This window comes from Lynx canadensis, chromosome C1 (genome assembly GCF_007474595.2).
Source record: "Lynx canadensis isolate LIC74 chromosome C1, mLynCan4.pri.v2, whole genome shotgun sequence".
In the NCBI taxonomy this organism is placed as follows: Eukaryota; Metazoa; Chordata; class Mammalia; order Carnivora; family Felidae; genus Lynx; species Lynx canadensis.
In genome coordinates, this window is record NC_044310.1 from 100,586,696 (window position 1) to 100,609,433 (window position 22,738).

Here is a 22,738-nt window from a genome sequence, read left to right on the forward strand (position 1 = left end):
GTAAAATGGGGTGAATAACCTACGTCACAGTAGGTAAAGCACTTAGCACAGAAACTGACTCACAGCAAATAACTAATGACTAAGAGCTGGTAGTAGAGGCACAGGGAGAATAAGGTCATGGAATACTTTAAAACGTGCTTTGCAAGTTATTTGTCATCGTCATCCCCCTAAACCAGGGCTGTGTGCACGTGATCACTTTATTAGAAATCCTGTGTATCACAATGGGTATTTTTTGCCCAGCTAAAAGTGTAAAATAAGCTAGAGAGATTTTAGGGTCAGTGTTGGAATGGACATTAAATTCCAATTAAAAGTTTCTCTCATCTTTCATTCATTCTTTCAACAAACGTCCCTGTATTGTTTTTGTTAGGAAAGCATGTTGTGAGTACCTTCCAAGTCCACCTACCTGTATGACTAAAGTGCAGCCCCCACATCCCAGCCCAGTCTCTGATCATTTAACATACGTGATCTTATTTAATGCCCACAGCAGCTTAGAGAGGTTGCTGCTATAAGCCCCATTTTGCAGATGAGAAAATGGGCTCTTGGAGGTGAATTCAGCAGTAGTCAGCCCTGGGACCCCAGTCCTTCCACCTTATGCTCTCCGCACCCCCCTTCCCCTGCAGAAGCCCATCATAGAGCGGGCTTTGCTGCTGTGTGTGTTCCTCGCTTGGTATTGTGACCGTGGCATATCCCAATTTCTAAACAGGAAGTGTGTCTCATTGTTTTCTAAGCCTTTGCAGTTTATTTTTAAGTCCATTGCCCTCCCTAGCATTGTAGGTAGATTTCTGTTTCTCACTGTCGGTGTACTGGAGAGGAGGAAACCAAAACTAGATGGAGAAATGTGGGTTAAGCCAGATACCATTTAAAATTGCTTTAACTCGAAAGGTTTTTAGGAGCATTTGCTGCTGTGTTTCTCCTGGTTTGCCTCTGGCCATGCTGTTGCCCTTCTGAAGTTGAGGGACCAGTGAAAGTGATGAGCCCAGTACTGTGAGGCCGCAGGCCCTGTCGTTGGGCAGCAGAGCAACCCTGCCAGAGACTGCTCCACGCATCAGTGGCCTCACTCACCACGCGGAACGTGCGCTCCATTCACAAGCAGTTGGCCACATCTAAATTTTGTAGGCATGAATCTTAGAGGGTATGGATGTGCTCATTGGAGCTGTGCTCATTTTGTGTCTTCCACAGACGGGTAAGCTGCAGCTTTATGACCTGGCCTCAGGAAATCTGCTGGAGACAGTAGATGCACACGATGGAGCTCTGTGGTCCTTGTCTCTCTCTCCAGATCAGGTAACTAAGCCAGACATTTGGATCCGGACTTCGTACACTAGCTGCCTTTCCCGTTGCTTGCATCAGCGTTTCCTGCTGTCTGCCAAAGATTCTTCAGGATATCTTTAAAGAAAGCCAACTTTTTGTCTAATCATGAGATTTTCTACGTGGTGGCATATCATGTGCCTGATAATACAGATAGGTGTCGTAGCAAGTGAATTCTCGTTCAGCTGCATGACATCAGATTACTTGGCCTCATGATTTTTACCAGTGCTTTGTGCTGCTTCCTAAAAGGAACTATTTCCTTGGGCAATGAAGTGCAGAGGATGCAGTAGACTTTCTGTTTCTCCTTTCAGTCCCTACATCCACGAGGCTAGAAGTCTAGTGTTTGTAGCAAACATATCAGCCCTTTCAAGTCAGTAACAGGGTGCTTCCCTTGTGAGGGGTCACCTTGGAGAACTGTATGCTTATTCTAGTAATGGTGCTGTTGGTCAGCATTTTGAGATGTTTTTTGACAATACTTTAATAAGAGCTTGTGGCCCATTCACTTGAACCTTCTCGATAGTGGCAAACCATCTACTGAAAGTAGCTGTTTTTGGAAAAAACGGAATCTGGAAGTTAGAGCAGGTTACGTCATCTGTGGTCAGAATAAAACAGCATTTAAAGTTTAAATAGTAGTAACATCTAGGATTCTATCTCTCGAAATATTTTTTTTTTTTTTAACATTTATTTATTTTTGAGAGAGAGCGTGAGAATGAGTGGGGGAGGGGCAGAGAGAGAGAGGGAGACACAGAATCCGAAGCAGGTTCCAGGCTCTGAGCTGTCAGCACAAAGCCTGATGCAGGGCTTGAACTCACGAACCCTGAGATCATGACCTGAGCCGAAGTTGGACGCTTATTCCAGCCTCTGAGCTGTCAGCACAAAGCCTGATGTGGGGCTCAAACTCACGAACCCTGAGATCATGACCTGAGCCGAAGTTGGACGCTTAACTGACTGAGCCACCCAGTTGCCCCTCTCAAAGTATTTTTATATCCATCTTATCCTTTATTCTTTCATAATGGTTTTAGAAGCTAGATAGTCTTGGTCATTTCAGCATCACAAGAGTCCTTGTAAGGTTGTTTCCTATGTTACAAATCTCAAATGGCACAATAAACACTTGCAATCTAGCTTTCTGACCTGTGTTCTATAGAGTTTAACACTACAATGCCATGGGACTGATTTTCTTTATATTAGAAAACAATTTCAAATGTATTTTACGCAGAGACATTGCAAGAATAAATTTATACCCTTCTGAGAAATACTTTGAATGAACTTATTTAGATGATCTAGTCTGTGTATATTTGTCAAACCATTTTATTAGCAGCAACTTCTTTTGACTGGTGCTTTCTTAGGTGGAGCAAAAGACCCTACAGTGTTCAGAGTCCTCCTGATGCTGAACGAAAGTATAGCTAGAACTTTCCCCTAGCTACTGTGTCTACATTAGCTCCTGCTAGGAATTTTCAAATAAGATCTGTGGCTGCCGCCCCAAAAGAGCAAGGAGAGGGGTTAGGGAAACCACATTTTTCTTCATTCTTCTCCCATGCCATTAAATACAAATGGTCTTTTATGCTATTTTGATGTCGTCTTATCAAAGTTTCCGTAACAAAATATTTTTTAATTGCAATGTCATTTGATTTTCAGCGTGGCTTTGTGACAGGTGGTGCAGATAAATCTGTCAAGTTCTGGGATTTTGAGTTGGTAAAAGATGAGAATAGTACCCAGAAGAGGTGAGTAGACATTTTTTAATTTGTGTCCTTGTTTTAGAGTGAAAATGGGGAACTACTGAATGGGTTTTTGACATATATTTTTTTTTAATGTTTATTTATTTTTGCAAGAGAGACAGAGCATGTGTGGGGGAGGGGCAGAGAGAGAGGGAGACACAGAATCTGAAGCAGGCTCCAGGCTCCCAGCTGTCAGCACAGAGCCCGACACAGGGCTCGAACTCAACAGACTGCATGATCATGACCTGAGCGGAAGTTGGACGCTTAATCGACTGAGCCACCCAGGCACCCGACATGTATATTTCTCTTGTGCTCCAGGGACTTTTTGGAATTTTTGTCTGCCTTTGTAGAGCCCTCATTTATTAATTTTTCCCTTGATGCTTTCTGTCCTGCTAGACTTTCTGTGAAACAAACCCGAACCTTGCAACTAGATGAAGATGTTCTTTGTGTCAGTTACTCTCCCAATCAGAAGCTGTTGGCTGTCTCTTTGCTGGACTGTACTGTGAAAATTTTCTATGTTGACACTTTAAAGGTACAGTGATTATGCCTGCAAATAGTTTCTGTCTTTCTGACTGACCTTGGTTGGGTTGAGACTGTAAAGTGGCCCTAACTGTGCCCAGCAGTGGTAGGTTTCTAAAAATTTATACGGGAATCAAAACATTTTAGGTGCACTAGGAAAGCCAGAGTTTTAAAGAACCCTTTGGTTCATAAATTTTGCTTGAGGCAAGTTTTATTTCGTAAGTTCAGAAAATCCTATTGCAGCCAGTAGCTTAAGAGCATTGTTGGGTCTCCCGGGCAGTGCTTCCACACTTGGCTATATGTCGGGATCGTTTGGGTTGCTTTTAAAACTAGAAGATTACTGGGCCCTGGGCCCCGAGTCGGCAGGACTGGATCTGACCTGGGAACATTGTTGTGAAGCGAGGGCCCAAAGTCTTTTCAGCTGAGAGGTGCCGTGAATGTCCCTGTGCCCTATTGTGCCTGAGGCAGTGGGCGTCAGGGGCATGCCGGGCTCCACCGCACTGCAGCACTCGTGGCAGGTGCATGCAGGGTCCGCGTGCTGGACCCAGGCTGAGCTGCCTTCAGTGGTTTGTCTACTCGGGAAATATAAAGCAATCCAGAACAGTGTTTATTATATTTTAAAGTTATATTTTTGATCCACTTGTAACAAACAGTGCCTATATTTTATAGATAGATGTGAATTATTTGTTCTTTTCTTTTTAATACTTAGTTTTTTCTCTCACTGTATGGACACAAACTGCCTGTTATATGCATGGACATCTCTTACGTAAGTAAAATGTAAACAGTGTCTCAGAAACAAGTTGTCTTTTCTAAAGCACTTTCTTAGTTCTTGGCTTGCTATCTTCACTTCAGAGTATTTTTTCATCCTATTGTTAATCTTTCACCCAAAAAAGCCATAAAATGACATATGTTATAATTGTACCTTAAATATGTATATTACTTTAGTACTTTCAGAATATGTTCACAAATGTCTTAATTAATCCTTAAAACTAACCCCACTGTGGATTTTCCAGATAGTATTTTGCTGTCTAAAATACTATAATTGGTAGACCGCCCTAAAATACGATTTTAAAAAAGGCTCCCCCTTTGTTCTGAAGGATAATGCTGGTGAGGAGGATGGAACTTGGCTTCGTATTTGGACACTTACCATATTTTGCACTATCTGTATACTTTTAGTCTCTTGACCAAAATCATATTTTTGCAATGTCTAGTTATGGCTAAGAGTGGCAATAATGTGTTTAAAGACACGATCTAGTCTGTGTGAAAGGGATCAGCCCCGTGCTCTAGCTGTTTGAATTCCATGCGTTAACAGTAGGTAGGTGTCACACAGTATTTCCGGTGTTCTTTTTTTAAATTTTTTTAATGTTTATTTTTGAGAGAGAGAGAGAGACAGAGTGTGAGTGGGGAAGAGGCAGAGAGAGGGAGACACAGAATCCAAAGCAGGCTCCAGGCTCTGAGCAGCTTAGCACAGAGCCCTATGTGGGGCTCGAACCCACAGACAATGAGATCATGACCTGAGCTGAAGTCGGACGCTTAACCGACTGAGCCACCCAGGCGCCCCGTTTTCCGGTGTTCTTATGTTGGCAACCATTTGAATGAGAAGTTGAGATAGGAAAGATAGGAGAAATAGAGATCAGGAACATGAGCTAAAAGGCTGGGTTGCAAACTTTCCAGTAGGTTCTTTCCCAGACTCTTCTTTCCTTCTTCCTCCCTCTTCCCCCAAATCCTAGGACAGAGATTAGACATTCTTCTTCCTATGTGTTTAACAACGTAAATAGGTAACTGACATCACGGCACACCACCACCCTACAGCAGTACAAACCCAGTGGAGCCGCAGAGTTCTTGCTCTCACTCAACAAGCTTTTAAAGGCAACCTTAGATAAAAACAAAGAAGTAGGTGCTCTTGATAGATGAAATTAATTGTTTGGTATTGATTTTACTGTTTCCAGAAAAAGTGGGTTAAATGTTCTAGGTAGTCTAATTGTAGGGTTTCTGATAGTCAAGCAAAGTAACAGTTTACTTCTCTTCCTTGTAGGATGGGACACTAATAGCCACTGGTTCTGCTGACAGGAATGTGAAAATCTGGGGTTTGGACTTCGGGGACTGCCACAAGTCTCTCTTTGCGCACGATGACAGGTAGGTGCTGTCTTTTCAAAGACGTCCCTTTGCGTCACCTGTATCATTTCCCTTGTGCCTCTGTGTCTGTTATTTTGGTGTTTTCAGACAGTCATAAATGTAAAATTCTAAAATATAAATAATCAGGCATTCTAGAACTAGCTCTTCAAAACTATGTGCATGAGACTCTTCACTAATGTGGAATTTGATGACATTTGCTCCCTTCTCTCACTTTTCAGCGTGATGTACCTCCAGTTCGTACCCAAGTCCCACCTCTTCTTCACCGCTGGGAAGGACCATAAGATTAAGCAGTGGGATGCGGACAAATTTGAACACATACAGACTCTGGAGGTGACTCTTGCTGCTTAGTTTCCTCAGTTCTCAGTACTTCAGAACTTTACTACTCAGTACTCAGTACTTCAGAACTTTACTACTCAGTACTCAGTACTTCAGAACTACTTTTTTTCTTTTTTTAATTTTTTTTATGTTTGTTTATTTTTCAGAGTGAGAGAGACAGAGGATGAGTTGGGGAGGGGCAGAGAGACAGGAAGACACAGAATCCCAAGCAGGCTCCAGGCTCTGAGCTGTCAGCACAGACCCTGATGTGGGGCTCGAACCCACAGACTGTGAGATCATGACCTGAGCCAAAGTCGGACACTCAACCGACTGAGCCACCCGGGCCCCCCTTTCAGAACTACTTTTAAGATCAAGTGTGGGCCTCCCACTGATGTAGAGCAGGTATCGGTCAATGAATAAGGTATTTCTTCTCAGGGTTTTTGTTTTTGTTTCTTTTCTCTCCAGGGGCACCACCAGGAAATCTGGTGCTTGGCTGTAAGCCCCAGTGGAGACTATGTTGTGTCATCGTCCCATGACAAATCTCTGAGACTTTGGGAGAGAACAAGGGAGCCTCTTATTCTTGAGGAAGAAAGGGAGATGGTAAGGACTTAGGCTTGGCTACGGAGGTGCTGGTGGGTATCTGACCTGCTGTCCCAGCCGCGGCGTTCTGTCTAGTGTGGCCACCCCTCAGCCAGTGCGAATCCAGGGACCTCCAGGAGATGTTTCCAGCACTACTGTCACCGATTCAGCAGCCACACAGAGAGAGAGATGCTATTAGGGGACTGCATTTTGAAAGAAGCAGCTTTTCAGTCTCATTTCACTTCATGTAGAGACCATGTTTTTTCTTCCAGATTAACTTCTCTCTCTCTCTTGACAGCAAAGAGAAGCAGAATATGAGGAGAGCGTGGCCAAAGAAGACCAGCCAGTAGTAAGTAAATCTTTTGGGACTCTGAGATTGAGCCCTGTAATTATCTTATTCAAATTTACTTTAGTTTCAAGAATTTCTAATGGAATTAGAATTAGGATCAGATGCTGAAGTCATCACCAGCTCATGCAGGACGCTGTCTGTGCAGTCCTGTTTGATTCAACTGTATATCCTGATTTTGAGGGACAAATGACTGACCAAATTTGGTAAAGCATGATTGTCATTCTCGCTATTGTTCTGTTTCATTTTTTAAGGAGGCCTCATGGAATCATAGAACAAAAATAAAAATCAAAAGGTTTTGGAATTTGTGGGGTTTTTTTTGCCTTTAATTTTAGAGAGAGAATATGTGAGCACATGCTAGTGGGGGAGGAGTAAAGGGAGAGAGAAAAAGAGAGAGAGAGAGAGAGAGAGAGAGAATATCCCAAGCAGGCTCCACACTCAGTGTGGAACCCAGTGGGGGGCTCAACCTCACAACCCTGGGACCATGACCTGGAACCAAAATTGAGAGTCGGACACTCAACTGACTGAGCCACCCAGGCTCCCTTGGGCATTCTCTTTAAACTTTTGTAGAATAGGATATTCTCATAATAATGAATATAAAATACTTGCCAATGTTTGGCACTTAGTAAGTACCCTATTAACAGTAGTTGGTAACACCATGTTACCATTATTATAGTGATGTCTCTTCTTTTCTGGATATAAGATTAATTTGTTGTTTGTTTTTTTAATGTCTATTTATTTTGAGTGAGAGCGCATACACGTGTGCAAGCAGGGGAGGGGCAGAGAGAGAGGGAGAGAGAGAATCCCAAGCAGGCTCCACGCTGTCAGCCTAGAGCCCGATGTGCAGATTGATCTCACAAATCACGAGATCACAACATGAGGCAAATTCAAGAGTCGGATGCTTAACTTACTGAGCCACCCAGGTGCCTCTAATTAGTTCTGTAATGCCTCTCAGCAATATTGTCAAGGATCTCTTTTTTTCTGGCAGGTTCCAGGAGAGACTCAAGGTGACAATTACTTTACTGGAAAGAAAACTATTGAAACGGTCAAAGCGGTACGTTGATACAGAATGTAGTATCTCATTTTTAAAGAGGATCCCAACTTTTCAGTGAAAAGTTTTTGTCAACCAGATAGCCCTTTTGTGGCAGAGAGTTGATGAAATATGTCGGTGGAGATCATAACCCCTGTTTTCCTTCCTTGTAACCGAGGACAGAAGTAGTGCCAAGTCGGTGATGGTTTGTAGAAAGGAGAGCTCATTCTCCCCAGTGTCCTGGAAGCAGCACCTCTAAGGTGCCGGGAGCTGCCCTGCTCCCTGAGTGCATGTACATACGGTCTCACCTGAATCCAAGACGCTTAGTGTCCTCCCTGTAAATTAGAAAGAAAAGAAAAACCAAAGACGTCTACAAGTGGCTGTCTGGTACTCTACTGACACGTGTTTATTACACGGATTCAAGTTATCTGGTAGTTCTCTAGTCAGGTCTTCTGGTTGCAGTGTTCCGGGATGATGGGGCGTGTGACAATGATGTCTGTCCTTTGTCGCCATCTGTGTAGGCTGAGAGGATCATGGAGGCTGTCGAGCTATACCGAGAGGAAACTGCAAAAATGAAGGAACACAAAGCCATTTGTAAAGCTGCAGGGAAAGAGGTGAGATAGTCCATGAAGTTACACTCTCAGAAACGTGTCTAAATGGAATTCCTGAGATGAAAACCATCATTTTAGGACGTTCTTGACCCAGAACTGCAAATGAGATAAATGTAATAGAGTCTTTCCTATTTCAAGTATTAGAAAGAAGGAGTTGAGGGCCTAGGAGGAGGGAAGCTTGGTTTTAATGGAAAGCAAAAGAGAGGAAATTCCAGACTGAGGTGACCATTATATTGGGTAGAAACTCCTGCTCCTGCTTTGGTTGCAGAGGCACTGTAACCATTCCAGATTTCCACATAAAATATTGTCCCAACTCATTCATCAGCACTATTAAAACTAAAAGTCCTGGTCATTGTTTTATATTCTTTCAATTTGTAGGGTTTCCCTTTTCAAAACTAGAGTACGATTGTCGCCCTGCGATAGTGCCTATCCAAGTCTTGTTTTTTAATGACGTGATTTAATAATTTCTTCATAGGTTCCTCTTCCCATCAACCCCATCCTGATGGCCTATGGCAACATCTCTGTGAGTAGAGTGTCTAACAGCTTCCCCCTGGTTACTCAGAGGTTACTTTCAGGGACAAGAGAGGCAAAGTAGGAAGTGAAGAGGCATGATTTTTTTTTTTTTTTAATGTTTGTTTATTTTGAGAGAAAGAGAGGAGTGTAAGTGGGGGAGGGGTGGAGAGAGAGAAGAGAGAATCCCAAGCAGGCTCCTTACTGTCAGCCCAGAGCCTGACACAGGGATCGATCCCATGGACTGTGAGATCATGACCTGAGCCACGATCAGAGTTGGACTCTTAACTGACTGAGCCACCCAGGCGCCCCTCAAGAAGCATGATTTGAGGCTGGACGTATCGGGGAATACTTTGCCGTTAAAACTTTCTTTTGTCTTCCGTGGTATTGAGTATTTCAAAAGGACCATTTTAGCGTAACTTCCAAGCCATCCTTTTTGGTTGGACTGGATGGCATTCTCGTATTTTCTAGTGCTTATTTGTCCAGTTTCCAAAGCCCTCTTGCAGATTCTGTCCATGTAAATGAACTTGGAAATTGAGGTTTCCGGAGGAAAAGTTGGCATACGTCAGTCAGATAGAGGAGGGGGGAGAAATGGGACAGTGTGTGCACATCGAGCAGTCTGCAGTACGTTCCATGCACGTGTCATTCGTCGCACTCATCCTGTGAGTCAGGGCAGCCTCATTTTACTGCTAGGAAACTGGCCTGACTCACAGATAGAAGATAACACAGTTGGGGAGTGGCAGAGCTGGACTGCGAACCCAAATGTGACAGACTCTAAGCCCGCACATGCATTGCCCTCTTAGAGCCCCGTTTGTCACGTGAGCGGGATCCCTGGTGTTTAGGAGATAGGAATGAGGGAGCCTCCGTAGAAACCAACCCAGGGCATCACTAAGCCTGCTGTGCTTCCTTTATAGCCTTCAGCTTATGTGTTGGAGATTTTTAAAGGAATCAAGTCGAGGTGAGTCCCAGTGTACGGTTACAATTCGTCAGCTAACATTTACTGACTGCCTGTCTGACCATGAGATAAACAGGAGTTATAACTGATGGTTATTTTCCATGTAAGTTGAACTATGTCAGCATTTTGGTGGAAAATAATACATTATAAGGCTCTTTTTGAGGCAGAGCCAGGAGGCTCCTCCTAAACTATGAAGGGAAATTTTAGGGACAAACGAAGGGTAGTGCTACTGCACATTGGGGGTAATGAAAGCATCTATCATCAGTCACAAGTACCAACTGGTAACCTTTTCTGATTGTGTGTTTCCGATGGCTTATTTTTATTGGAATCCTGCTGTATATAATGTTGTATCCTGTCCTTTTTCACAGAATATTTCCTGAGCGTTTGCTCATGTTACCAATATTCTTCAAAAATAAATTCGTTGCGTTATATCAAGACGCTCATTGCATGGATAATTACTATTGGATTTGCTTTTGATTTTTGCTGTTAGCAGTAGTGCTTCTGTGAACACCTTTACATAGAAATCTTCGTTGTTGTTTTTTAAGATAAGAATCCTAGCATAACAATAACTGATCAATGGGCATGAGCTCCTTAAAGGTCTGTGTTACGGAATTACTTTCCAGAATGCTTGTAATGACTTTTTACCAGGCTTTGAAAAATTCTTTGCCAGTTTCAGAGGCAAAAGGTAGTATTGTATTATATTAATTTCTTTCAATTATTAACGAATTTGTTGGCCTTTTGTCTTTTTTTCCTGTGAATTTTTAGTTTCCCTGTCTTGTACTCTTCAGTAATTTCTCATTGGTTTCTAAAAATTCTTTATATCTCTTGTTCTGTATTTTTAGGATCATGTTTCTTGTTTGTGATTTACCTTTGGGTTTTATTTAGGAGTTTGACCTACTGATAGGTCATAACAATTCTCAATATCTAAATCTGTCCCTTACAACAAGAAGTAAACAGACCTGAGGATAACGAAACTTCACTAGAGAAACGTAAAAGAAAATTTAAATGAATGGAAGTGTTACACATTCCTAGAAGGGAAGATTCTGTGTCCTAAAGATTTACTTGTTTTTTTAAAAAAACTAATTTACAGGTTGGTGACTCTAGTTGAAGTCCTCTTGAGATTTGGAATTGGAATTGATGAAATGATATTAGAACTAGTTCAAAAAAAGTAAAACAAACCAGAAGAATAGCAAGAGAGAGTTAGATTCTCCTGGATTAAAAAGCTATAAAATTAGCAGAACTAAAACACTACAGGATTGTTGTCAGAATCAGTCAGTCAGGAGGACCAACTTGAAAGCCCTGAAAGAGAGTCTAAAATGTGAAGATTCAATACATGGTAAAAGAAGTATCATAATGTAAAGGCGGAACATTCAACCAAAGACTTTGGAGAAATTAGTTAATCTGGAAAAACAGTTAGATTCTCCTATCGTGCCATGGACCAGAATGCAACAAATAGATTAAAATATTAAATGTAAAAAACAAAACATGGAAAAGAGGGAACCATCCAAAATATAAACGAATATTAAATTTAACTCTGAATGGGTAAGATCTATTCAAACATAAAATCATAGAAAAATCAGTAGAAGTTTTAAAATTGAGCAGGTTAAGAAATATGGCATTTTTAGTGCTTATTCTCTTTGTCTTCAGCGAGCTGGAAGAGTCTCTGCTTGTGCTGCCTTTCTCTTACGTCCCAGACGTCCTGAAGCTCTTTAACGAATTCATCCAGCTGGGCTCTGATATTGAACTTCTGTGCAGGTGCCTCTTCTTTCTGCTCAGGTAAGCTGCTTTCCAAAGAGTACCGTGTCTACTCGGCCTGACCGCCCCGGTGCTACTTTAACTGATGGTGTCCACACTGGAATTAGGAACTCCGATGTTTGAGACTCAGAGATGGTTACAGGATTTCACTGCTGTGTGACATAAATTATTTCTTATGCTGTGGAATCAGTCTTGTCCTTAAACAAGGGTCATGGTGGCCCATCTCTTTAAGTAATGAGGCGGAGCACTGCTCAGGGATGATTAGTAGGCATAAGCCTCCAGGCTGCAGTAGCTCTGGTTCTGGTCTGTTTGCTGAGAGCCCAGTACCGAGTGGCCAGTTGGCCTCATTCGTTGTGTCTGTTAACTGTTTAGTGTAAGCAAAAGGATTTGGTTTTGTCCTCCTAACAGCATCGTCTGGAATAGTGCCTTTATTTTCCTGGGTCTCTAGAAACAAATGGAAACATCAGGGCATATCCAGAGGGAAGTAAGAAACAAAGGAAATATGTTTATTAGACTATTCTTAAATATGTAGAATTGCTCTTAATGTGTAACTGAGAAGAGTGTGTTTGTAGTTTAAGAGTGTACTCTTGTATCTCCGCCCCCTCAGTCTCCAGCTGTTACAGCAGAGACCGGGAATAGAGACAGATCCAACACTCCTTGAAACGCTGTTAGGAAGACAAGATACAAACTCATCAGCCAATACCAAAGAGTTAAAAAACTAACAAAGAGATATATTTAGAGAATTCGTATTTGAATTGACCTATTTTCATGACTCTTAATCCTGTGTTCCTTTTATTCCATCAAGATAGTAGCAATAGAAGAACAGGGATATGTTAATGTTAGTCTCTTGCCATATTTATAATTTGAGGCAAGTGATGAGGCCTCAAATTGGCACTCAACGATGTTGCTAATAATTTCTTACTGCTTGGCATAGGTACTAAATCGGGGTTTCTGATCTTAAGGGGAACACTAGGAATATTTCCAGCATATCAGAGGGTTGGAGATGCCTAGTGCCTTACAAGTAGCTGTGACAGGTCACACATGAGTGTGAGTTACGCATCGAGGAACATGAATTCATTGTAGGTCAACTTGGTACTGTAGGTCGGAGTTTGACTCTCTCGTCAGTGACTATCTTCTTTTCTGCTGTGGCTTCCCTAGAAATATTAACAAACCTTTGTTGAGTTAGCATTTCTTAGCACGCTCATTCCTCTCTGAGCTTTCCTAGAATACCGTTGTCAAAGTCTGCGGCCTCATGGTAGATGGCAGGGAAAAGGGCCAGCTTTGCAAACAAGTTGAATGTGCCATTACTTTTAGGATAGTATTGTGAAAATTGACATCAGATAAAAGCGAGTAGTAGAGAGGAAACATCTTCAGCCATTTTTTATACTGCCATGATATGGTAAAATTAATCCTTTTTTTTGCTTTTTTTTTTTTTTTTTTTTTTTGCTTTGATATTATCTGTTTGCTTTTCTAGAAAGGATAAGCGGAGCACTACCTCTCTTTGTAACGTGACTGTTTTGTTTTTCTATTAGGATTCACTTTGGGCAGATCACTAGTAACCAAATGCTTGTGCCAGTCATTGAAAAATTAAAGGAAACAACTATTTCAAAAGTCAGCCAAGTCCGGGTAGGTATCCCTGTAGTAATGCAGTAATGAGGGGGAAATCCTAGTGTGTGTGTGACTTTGAAGTAGCACAGTGAGCTGTGCCTTGTCTTTGGTGATATTGACCAGACATATGTCTGTATTGAGGTAAGATTTCCACTGTATTGGATAAAGAATAGAGAGAAGAAAACAAAACAAGAAAGACCTTAGACAAGGAGGGATGCCTGAGAACACCTGAAGCATTGGTTCTCCTGACTTGCACATGCTGCTGCGATTGAACTCAAGTGAGAGAATGTTCATCTCACCTTTCTTCTATCCCTTCCCAGGATGTTATTGGCTTCAATATGGCAGGTCTTGAATATCTCAAGAGGGAATGTGAGGCAAAAAGTGAAGTTATGTTTTTTGCTGATGCTACCAGCCACTTGGAAGAAAAGAAGAGGAAGAGGAAAAAGAGGGAGAAGCTAATTTTAACATATACTTAAAATTGAAATGCGGTACCCTTTTCTTTTTATTTAAAAGGACTTCTAAACTAAGCTGTCAACTTAAAAATTACCAAAGACCAGAGCTTACTGTGTTACAGAAGATGTCAGGATGTGGTTCCCAGCTTTGCCTGAGGAGATCCCAATGTGAGATTATGGGCCCCATGTCTTGGACATAAGGCCTCAGAGTTCAAAATCTTTCTGTGCCCTGAGAGGTTGAGCGCTGCAGGAGGTGTTCCTATCATATTCTGTCAGGGAACAATGAACTTTTTGTTTTTTACTAGTTATTTCACTAGAGCTAAAATGAACATTTCAAAAGTTTTTCTTATTTCTGTGATAACAGAAGATTTGTTGATATGTTACTCTTTGTATTACGTTTTATCTCCTGCAGAGACCGTCAAGTGCACAATTGATTGCCCTCTCCCCATAAGTGCAGAGTCATGGACTTAGCTGAAAAGGACCATAAAAATGATCTAAAACAGCCTCCTTAAGCTCAACCTCTTGCAGGAGGTTATAACTGTATGTAAAAATATCTAATTGCTAATCTTTTCTACTTGTTTCTAATTAAAGTGTAGTTAAGCTGAGATGTCTTACTGGGCTTTTGGGTGATTAATACCATATACATATGTATGTACACGGTAAGGATTTGGGGAGGTGAGAATATTTTAGGAAAAGAAATGGATACATTCCTTTGGGCCTGACTTCTTTGTGGGAAGTTTTTAAGGCACTAATCCAACCTTGTTACAGTTCTGTTTGGATTTGTGTTTGGTTTTTTTTTTTTTCTTCTTTAAGATTTATTTAAATTCTCGTTAGTTAACATACAGTGTAACATTAGAGTCACATGTCCAGTATAGTGATTCAGCACTTTCATACAACATGCAATGCTCATCACAAGTGCACTCCTTAATCCCCATTGCCTATTTAACCCATCTCCCCCCGCCGCCTCCTTCTGGTAACCATCAGTTTGTTCTCTACAGTTAAGTCTCTTTCTTGGTTTGCTTCTCTCTTTTTCTCAGTTTGTTCATTTGTTTTGTTTCTTAAATTCCAGGTATGAGTGAAATCATAATTATCTTTCTCTGACTTATTTTTCATAGTATAATAATACTCTCTCGCTCCATCTATGTCATTGCAAATGGCAAAATTTCATTCTGTTTCGTGGCTGAGTAATATCCCATCGTATGTATGTACCACATCTTTATCCATTCATCAACCAATGGACACTTGGGCTGCTTCCATAATTTGGCTATTAAAGGTTTTGCTGCTATAAACATTGAGATGCATTATCCCTTTGAATTAGTACTTTTGTATTCTTTGGGTAAACGCCTCATAGTGCAATTGCTGGATCATAGGTTAATTCTAACTTTAATTTTTTGAGGCAACTCCACACTGTTTTCCAGAGCAGCTGCACCAGTTTGCATTCCCACCAACAGTACAAGAGGGTTCCCCTTTCTCTACATCCTCACCAGCACCTGTGGTTTCTTATGTTGTTGATTTTAGCCATTCTGACAGGTGTGACGTGATCTTTCTTTGTAGTTTTGATTGGTATTTCCCTGATGACGAGTGATGTTGAACATCTTTTTGTATGTCTGTTGGCCATCTGGATGTCATCTTTGGAAAAAGGTCTGTTCATGTCTTCTCATTTTTAAATTGGATTATTTGTTTTTTGTGTGTGTTGAGTCGGGTAAGTTCTTTATAGATTTTGGATACTAACCCTTTATCAGATATGTCATTTGCAAATATCTTCTCCCCTTGAGCAGGCTTTCTTTAGTTTTGTTGATTGTGTCCTTCGCTGTGCAGAAGCTTTTTATTTTGATGAGGTCCCAATAATTTATTTTTGCTCTTGTTTCCCTTGCCTCAGAAGACATACCTAGAAAGAAGTTGGCTATGCTCAATGTCAAAAAGGTTACTGTGTTCTCTCAGAATTTTATGGTTTCAGGTCTCACATGTAGGTCATTCATCCATTTTGAATTGATTTTTGTGTTTGGTGTAAGAAAGTGGTCCAGTTTCATTGTTTTGCACATTGCTGTCCAGTTTTCCCAACACCATTTGTTGAAGAGGCTGTCTTTTTCCCATTGGATATGCTTTTCCTGCTTTGTTGAACATTAGTTGACCATATAGTTGTGGGTTCATTTCTGGGTTTTCTGTTCTGTTTCATTGGTCTGCATGTCTGTTTTTGTGGCAGTGCCGTACTCTTTGGCTCACTTCAGCTTTGTAATATAACTTGAAGTCTGGAACTGTGATGCCTCCAGCTTTGCTTTGCATTTTCAAGATTGCTTTGGCTATTCAGGATCTTTTGTGGTTCCATACAAATTTTCGGATTGTTTCTTCTAGCTATGTGAAAACTTCTGGTGGTATTTTGATAGAGATTGCATTAAATGTGTAGATTGCTTTGTGTAATATAGACATTTTAACATTATTTGTTCTTCTAACTCATGAGCCTGGAATGTTTTTCCATTTCCTTGTGTCATCTTCAATTTCTTTTCATCAGTGTTTTATAGTTTTCTGAGTATTGGTCTTTTACCCCTTTGGGTAGGTTTATTCCTAGGTATCTTATGTTTTTGGTGCAGTTGTAAATGGGAATGTTTTCTTAATTTCTCTTTCTGCTGCTTCATTATTGGTATATAGAAATGCAACAGGTTCTGTATGTTGATTTTGTATCCTGTGACTTTACTGAATTAATGTGTCAGTTCTAGCAGTTTTTTGGTGGAGCCTTTCAGGTTTTCTACATAGAGTATTATGTCGTCTGCACATAGTGAAAGTTTGACTTCTTCCTTGCCAATTTGAATGCCTTTTATTTCTTTTTGTTGTCTGATTGCTGAGGCTAGGACTCCCAGTGCTGTATTAAATAACTGTGGTGAGAGTGGACATCCCTGTCTTGTTCTGTAGAGCAAAAGCTCTCAGTTTTACTCGTTGAGGATGATATTAGCTGTGGGTGTTTCATATATGGTCTTTATTATGTTGAAATATGTTCCCTCTAAACTTACTTTGTTGAGGGTTTTTATCATGAATGGAAGTTGTACTTTGTCAAATGCTTTTTCTGCATCTATTGAGAGGATCATATGGTTCTTATCTTTCTTTTATTAATGTGGTGTATCATGATGATTGATTTGTGAATATTGAACCACCCTTGCAGCCCAGAAATAAATCCCACTTGATCATAGTGAATATGTTACTGTTGGATTTGGTTTGCTGGTGTTTTATTGAGAATTTTTGCATCCATGTTCATCAGAATATTGGCCTATAGTTCTCTTTTTTAGTAGAGTCTTTATCTGGTTTTGGTATAAGGGTAATGCTGGCTTCATAAAATGAATTTGGAAGTTTTCTTTCCTTTTCTGTTTTTTCAAACAGTTTGAGAAGAATAGGCATGAACTCTTCTTTAAATATTTCATAGAATCCCCCTGTGAAGCCATCTGGCCCTGGACTTTTGTTTGTTGGGACTTTTTTTTATTACTGATCAGTCCTATGCTGGTTATTGGTATGTTCGTTTTCTTTTTGTTTCAATTTTGGTAGTTCATGTTTCTAGGAATTTATCCATTTCTTCCAGGTTGTTCAATTTGTTGGCATATAGTTCTCATAATATTCTCTTATAATTGTTGTACTTCTGTGGTGTTGGTTATTCTCATCTCTCATTTGTGATTTTATTTGTTTGAGTCCTTTTTCTTGATAAGTCTGGCTAGAGGTTTATCAATTTAACTGATGTTTTTCCCAAGAACCATCTCCTGGTTTCACCAATCTGTTTTATTGGGGTTGTTTTTGTTTGTTTTGGTGTTTTTTTAGTTTCTAAATAAGATAATTTATATTATTTCCCTTCTTCTGCTGGCTTTAGGCTTCATTTGTTGTTCTTTTTCTAGCTCCTTTAGGTATAATGTTAGGTCATTTATTTGAGATGTTTCTTGCTTCTTGAGATAGGCTTGTATAGGTATAAACTTCCCTCTTGTAACTGCTTTTGCTGCATCCCAAACAAAGGTTTTGGACTGCTATGTTTTCATTTTCATTTGTTTCCATGTATTTTTTTTTTCTTCTTTGATTTCCTGGTTGACCCATTCATTGTTTAGTAACATGTTGTTTAGTTTTTGTGTATTTGTGGTCTTTCCAAATTTTTTCTCGTGGTTGACTTCAAGTTTCATAGTGCTGTGGTCTGAAATATGCATGGTATGATCTCAATCTTTTTGTATTTGTTGACGCCTGTTTTGTGACCTAACATGTGATCTGTTCCGGAGAATGTTCCGTGTGCACTTGAAAAAATATGTATTCTGTTGTTTTAGGATAGGATGTTGTGAATACATCCTTTAGGCCCATCTGGTCAAGCGTGTCATTCAAAGCCATTGTTTCCTTGTTGATTTTCTGTTTAGGTGATCTGTCCCTTGGTGTAAGTGGGGTATTAAAGTGCCCTACTATTATGTGTTATTGTGTATAGTTCGTTTATGTTTGTTATTGATTGTTTTATATATATTTGGGTACTTCCGAGTTGGGTGTATAAATACTGAACAATTGTTATATCTTCTTGTTGGTTTGTCCCCTTAATGATTATATAACATTCTTGTCTCTTTTTAAAGTCTTTGTTTTAAAGTCTAGTTTGTCCAATAGAAGTACTGCTACTCTGGCTTTCTTTTGACATCCATTTGCATGATAGATGTTTCACCATCCCCCCCACTTTCTATCTGTAGGTGTCTTTAGGTCTAAAATGAGTCTCTTGTAGGCAGCATATAGAAGGGTCCCCATGTCTTTTGATTGGAGCATTTAGTCCATTTACATTCAAAGTAATTATTGATAGACGTGTATTTATTGCCACTTTATTTTTTCTCATTTCTGAAGATTTTCTTTGATCCTTTTCTTCTTTTCGCTTTTGGTTTCCTTTGTAGTCAGAGTCCCCTTTGATATTTCTTGCAGTGCTGGGTTAGTGGTCATGAATTTCATTTTTGTCTAGAAAACTGTCACTCCTTTTATTCTGAATGATAGCCTTGCTGGATAGAGTATTCTTGGCTGCAGATTTTTCCCACTCAGCACTTTGAATATATCCTACCACTCCCTTCTGGCTTGTCAAATTTCTGTTGAGAAATCCCCAGCTAGCCATATAGGTTTTCCCTTGTAAGTGAGGGACTTCTTTTGTCTTGTTGCTTTTAAGGTTTTTCTTTATCATTATGTTTGCAAATTTAATTTAATTGTAATATGACTTGGTGATGTGTGGACAGGGATTTGTGCTGGTCTTGTAGGCTAGGGGCCCGCCTTGCTGGGACTGAGGCAGGCTTGACTGAGAAGAGCAGTCCTGCCAGAGCGGAGAGGTGTGTGAGGCTTGGAGTAAGCAAATTAGGCAGCCAGTGTCAACACTGAGCTGCTTCCCTCAGGGTGGCTCTGTGTTTATGCTGAGGGGCAGGGGAGGGAAACGGTGCCTGCCAGCTCCTTTGTTCCCAGAGAGGTGTCTATGGTTGCCTCTCAGGGATGCTGTGGAGAAGAGTGAATAATACTCCCCCTCTGTGCCCTAGGCGTTCTTCAGATGTTTCCACACTATTTCCCCCTGGGTTGTCTGCCTGCTTTCTCTTCAGGAGCAGCACAGTGCCCCCTGGGCTCTCTCCCAGCCAAGCCGCTGCTGACCTTTAAAACCAGGCTTTAAGCCCACTGGTTGCAGCCTTTCTCATTTTCCAAGCGAATGGCTTTAGGGAAACATTCTCCTTCTGCTTCCCCTGGCTGCTATTCCCCTCTGTCGTATATATACATACATATATATGTACGTATATATATAAATGCTGTTCTCTGTGACCACAGCTCCCTTGCCTCCAGAGCACCCATTTCTTCCCTAAAACACATCTCCACACTTACTACCTTCTTCAAGGTGGCCTCTTCTCTGCCTTTAGTTGTGGAGTTTAGTCTGTCAATTGATTTCTGGGGTATTCAGGGTGATTTTATAATTATCTAGTTGTTGTTTGTCGGACAAGATAAGCCCAGGGTTCTCCTACTCCACTGCTGTTGTCTTCTGTCTTCTTGAGTCAGTTTCAGTGGGTGGTGTCCTTCTGTGAATATGTCCATTTCATTGGTGCTGTTTTGTGGTGCCACCATTTTCTTGACAGTCTCAGAGCTGTAGTCCTTGTGGTGTCATTCTCCAAGGTCCCTAGCCACAAGTCCAATATTGTTCCTACACATAACACAGTCACGGAAGCAAAGTAAGGAATATAGTGGGGTTATTCACTGGGCAGAATAGGAGTAAAGAAAGATTCTTTTGGCATAGAGTTCCTGAGGCTTAACTACAAAAAGGTAAGAGATCGCATGGTGGATTTTAGGTGCTTCTAGTCTGAAGCAGCAGCCTTTTCTTTAGGTGGCTGTTCCTGCCACTAGAGACAGGAGTTAGTGTACTTACTGAAAGGTGTCTTAGTTCTTGAGTGAGCAAAGGCTGGATCCACATCACGTCTGTGCTTGTTGGAAGCGTTCATCCCCAAATAGCTGCAGCATCTCTCATTAACATTTTTGATGGTTTCCAAACCAAAGCAAGTTCAGGAGGGTACTCTCCTTGCGTTTTAGAAGTGTTGCTTTCCCATATCTCTACCATCACTTAAGATTAACAGTAGTAGGGGATTTAAAGGTGTTTCTGTGTGGAAAGGGTTACACACATCAAAGAGAAGGAGGGCTTATGGCGAATGAAGTGATGTGTGCAGGAAGTAACTGAGTTCCAACTTTTAATCAAAATACTTGAAACTCCTTACTCCTAAAGGTTTGAGGTTAACCAGTGAGTTAAAAAGTAAATTTTAAGCCAAGCCAATTCCTACTCATTTAGTCAGCATATAATGGCTTCGCCAGCCATTGGCTAGATATAATCCTTAGTATGGGAACCATTTTATGAATAATATCCCTTGCAAATCATGCAGTGTTACCTGTAGAAGCTGGTGATGCCATAAAGAAAAGCCCCGTGAATGATTTATTAGTATAACATCTAAGCTTGTATTATTTATATATGTCTTTGTTTAAGATTTGCTTAACCATTTTCAGATTTTCTGGCTGGAAGTTAGGTGCTTGGTGTACCGGGTATTAAATGGTTTCTCAGTGCGAGTGTCCTAAGTCATAACTCTCCCAAAGAAATCTATAAATCTGGCAGATGATATGGGACAGCGCAAGGAGGCAGTGGTGTCTCACTGAGGACATGACTGTATCTAGGGTTCTGCTCACTTATCCACATAATCGATGAGCCCGCTCTGTGTAGCCTGTCCATGTCAGGCACAAACTCAGGAAGCCGCCCGGCCTCCATACACTATCCACAGTCCACCCCTTTTCCTCATGATTTAAGATCCTAAGTTTTGAGATGAGACTGAGGTTCTCACGAGAAACATCATCTTATATTCTAAGCCCCGTCACCTTATTTCTGAGATGTTGTGGGCTCGAGCAGCTATCATGTGATTTTAGGACAGAACACACACCTTGTCCGACCTTGTCAGGCCTAGTGCCAGCTGCCTCCGTGTAATCCCTTCCCGGTGGGAGTGGTTGGGACCTGGCTGACTGACTTCTGAAGAACAGACTACAGCAAATGTAGTGGCCTGTCTCTTCCAAGATTGGGGTATAAGACACTGAATTCCACCTTGCTCACACTCTCAGGCTCTTCTTCTGATGAACCAGGCTGCCTGCCCACGTGGCAAGGAGCTGCCTCCTGCCAATGACTGCCCATGTGGGCTGAAAGCAGATTCGTCCCTAGTTGAGCCAGAGTATCCAACCAAGTTCTCCCTGGATTCTGGAACCACAGAGGCAAGGAGATCTTAAGTGTCTGTTGTTTTAAGCCACTACATTTTAGGGTGATTTGTTTTGTAGCAATAGGTAACTAATATGGCTTCTGTAGAGCAAATTACTTAACGTGGTTACTCATCTATAAAATAGGCACATTAGTGTCTACCCTCAGAAGCGCTTACTGGCTCAAAATAAATACATGGTGCTGTTACTGTGGGAGCCACACAAGATCTACAACTACAGAATGATTCCAGTACACACACATAGGGATGGGAAGGAAATAGACTAACATGTTATCTGTTAGCTCTGGGCAATATTACAGAGAATCTATATACTAGATGTTTGTCTTTAAGATGAAAGAATAGGGGAAGATGGCGGTGTAGGAAGACGCTGGGCTTACCTTGTCCTGCTGATCACATAGATTCCAGCCACATCTGCCTGAATAACCCAGAAAACCGCCAGAAGGCCAGCAGAACAGACTCTCTGGAGCCAAGTATAGACAAGAGGCCCACGGAAGAGAGTAGGAAGGGCTGAGAGGCGGTGTGTGCTACACGGTCTGGCGGGAGGGAGCCGGGGCGGTGGAGGGGCAGCTAGCCCACCCGGCAAGGCAGAGCCCCCGAGTCTGGCTTGCAAAAGCAGAGGGGCCAGACTGCGTGAGTTCTGACAGCCAGCAGAACTTAACATCTGGAATGTTAAAAGTCAACAGTTCTGCTCCCGAGAGCGGGGAGGGCAAGAGGACGCTGGGAGGGAGGGTTGTTAAGCCCTGGAACACAGAGCTCAGCTTGGTGGGGGGAACAAAGGTGCTGGCAAGCGCCATCTCCCTCTCCCATCCCCCAGCCAAAATTCCAAAGGGAACTAGTTCCTGTCACCGAACTTGCTTGCACCACGCAAATGCCCAACGCTGTGCTTCTGTGGATCCATCCCTCCGACAGGTCGGCCTCCCTTCCAGTGCCGCAGGGCCCATCCCTCAGGGGACCACCGAAGGCAAAGTGAGCTAAGCCTGCCCTTCCCGCCCCTGTGCACCTTGTGGATCCACCCCAGCTAATATGCCAGATCCCATCAAAGCAGCACCACAAACCTGGCAGTGTGCAAGTAGCCCAGACAGGGGCCACACCACTCCACAGTGAGTCCTACCCCTGGGAGAGGGGAAGATAAGGTACACACCAGTCTGACTGTG

The 22,738-nt window shown here is 41.6% G+C and overlaps 2 protein-coding genes across 3 annotated transcripts in view; one reads left to right on the plus strand and one right to left on the minus strand.

The window, feature by feature from the left end:
- WDR3 (WD repeat domain 3) overlaps positions 1-14,443 on the plus strand; it is a 31,496-nt gene extending 17,053 nt beyond the window's left edge. Inside the window, exons 13-28 of one of the 2 annotated variants that reach the window (XM_032594370.1) lie at positions 1,180-1,281; positions 2,941-3,026; positions 3,417-3,552; positions 4,249-4,305; positions 5,575-5,675; positions 5,894-6,005; positions 6,456-6,590; positions 6,868-6,918; positions 7,904-7,969; positions 8,467-8,559; positions 9,032-9,079; positions 9,981-10,024; positions 11,669-11,797; positions 13,309-13,402; positions 13,705-13,872; positions 14,249-14,443. In XM_032594370.1, the coding sequence (XP_032450261.1) occupies positions 1,180-1,281; positions 2,941-3,026; positions 3,417-3,552; positions 4,249-4,305; positions 5,575-5,675; positions 5,894-6,005; positions 6,456-6,590; positions 6,868-6,918; positions 7,904-7,969; positions 8,467-8,559; positions 9,032-9,079; positions 9,981-10,024; positions 11,669-11,797; positions 13,309-13,402; positions 13,705-13,860 (1,410 nt within the window). In that variant the 3' untranslated portion in view covers positions 13,861-13,872; positions 14,249-14,443. Of the gene's footprint in view, positions 1-1,179; positions 1,282-2,940; positions 3,027-3,416; positions 3,553-4,248; positions 4,306-5,574; positions 5,676-5,893; positions 6,006-6,455; positions 6,591-6,867; positions 6,919-7,903; positions 7,970-8,466; positions 8,560-9,031; positions 9,080-9,980; positions 10,025-11,668; positions 11,798-13,308; positions 13,403-13,704 lie in introns of both variants that reach the window. The other variant, XM_030323819.1, reaches the window with a different exon arrangement.
- SPAG17 (sperm associated antigen 17) overlaps positions 7,954-22,738 on the minus strand; it is a 236,047-nt gene continuing 221,262 nt past the window's right edge. The window contains exon 49 of the mRNA XM_032594369.1: positions 7,954-8,509. The gene's annotated coding sequence lies outside the window, so the exon portion shown is untranslated. The remainder of the gene's footprint in view (positions 8,510-22,738) is intronic.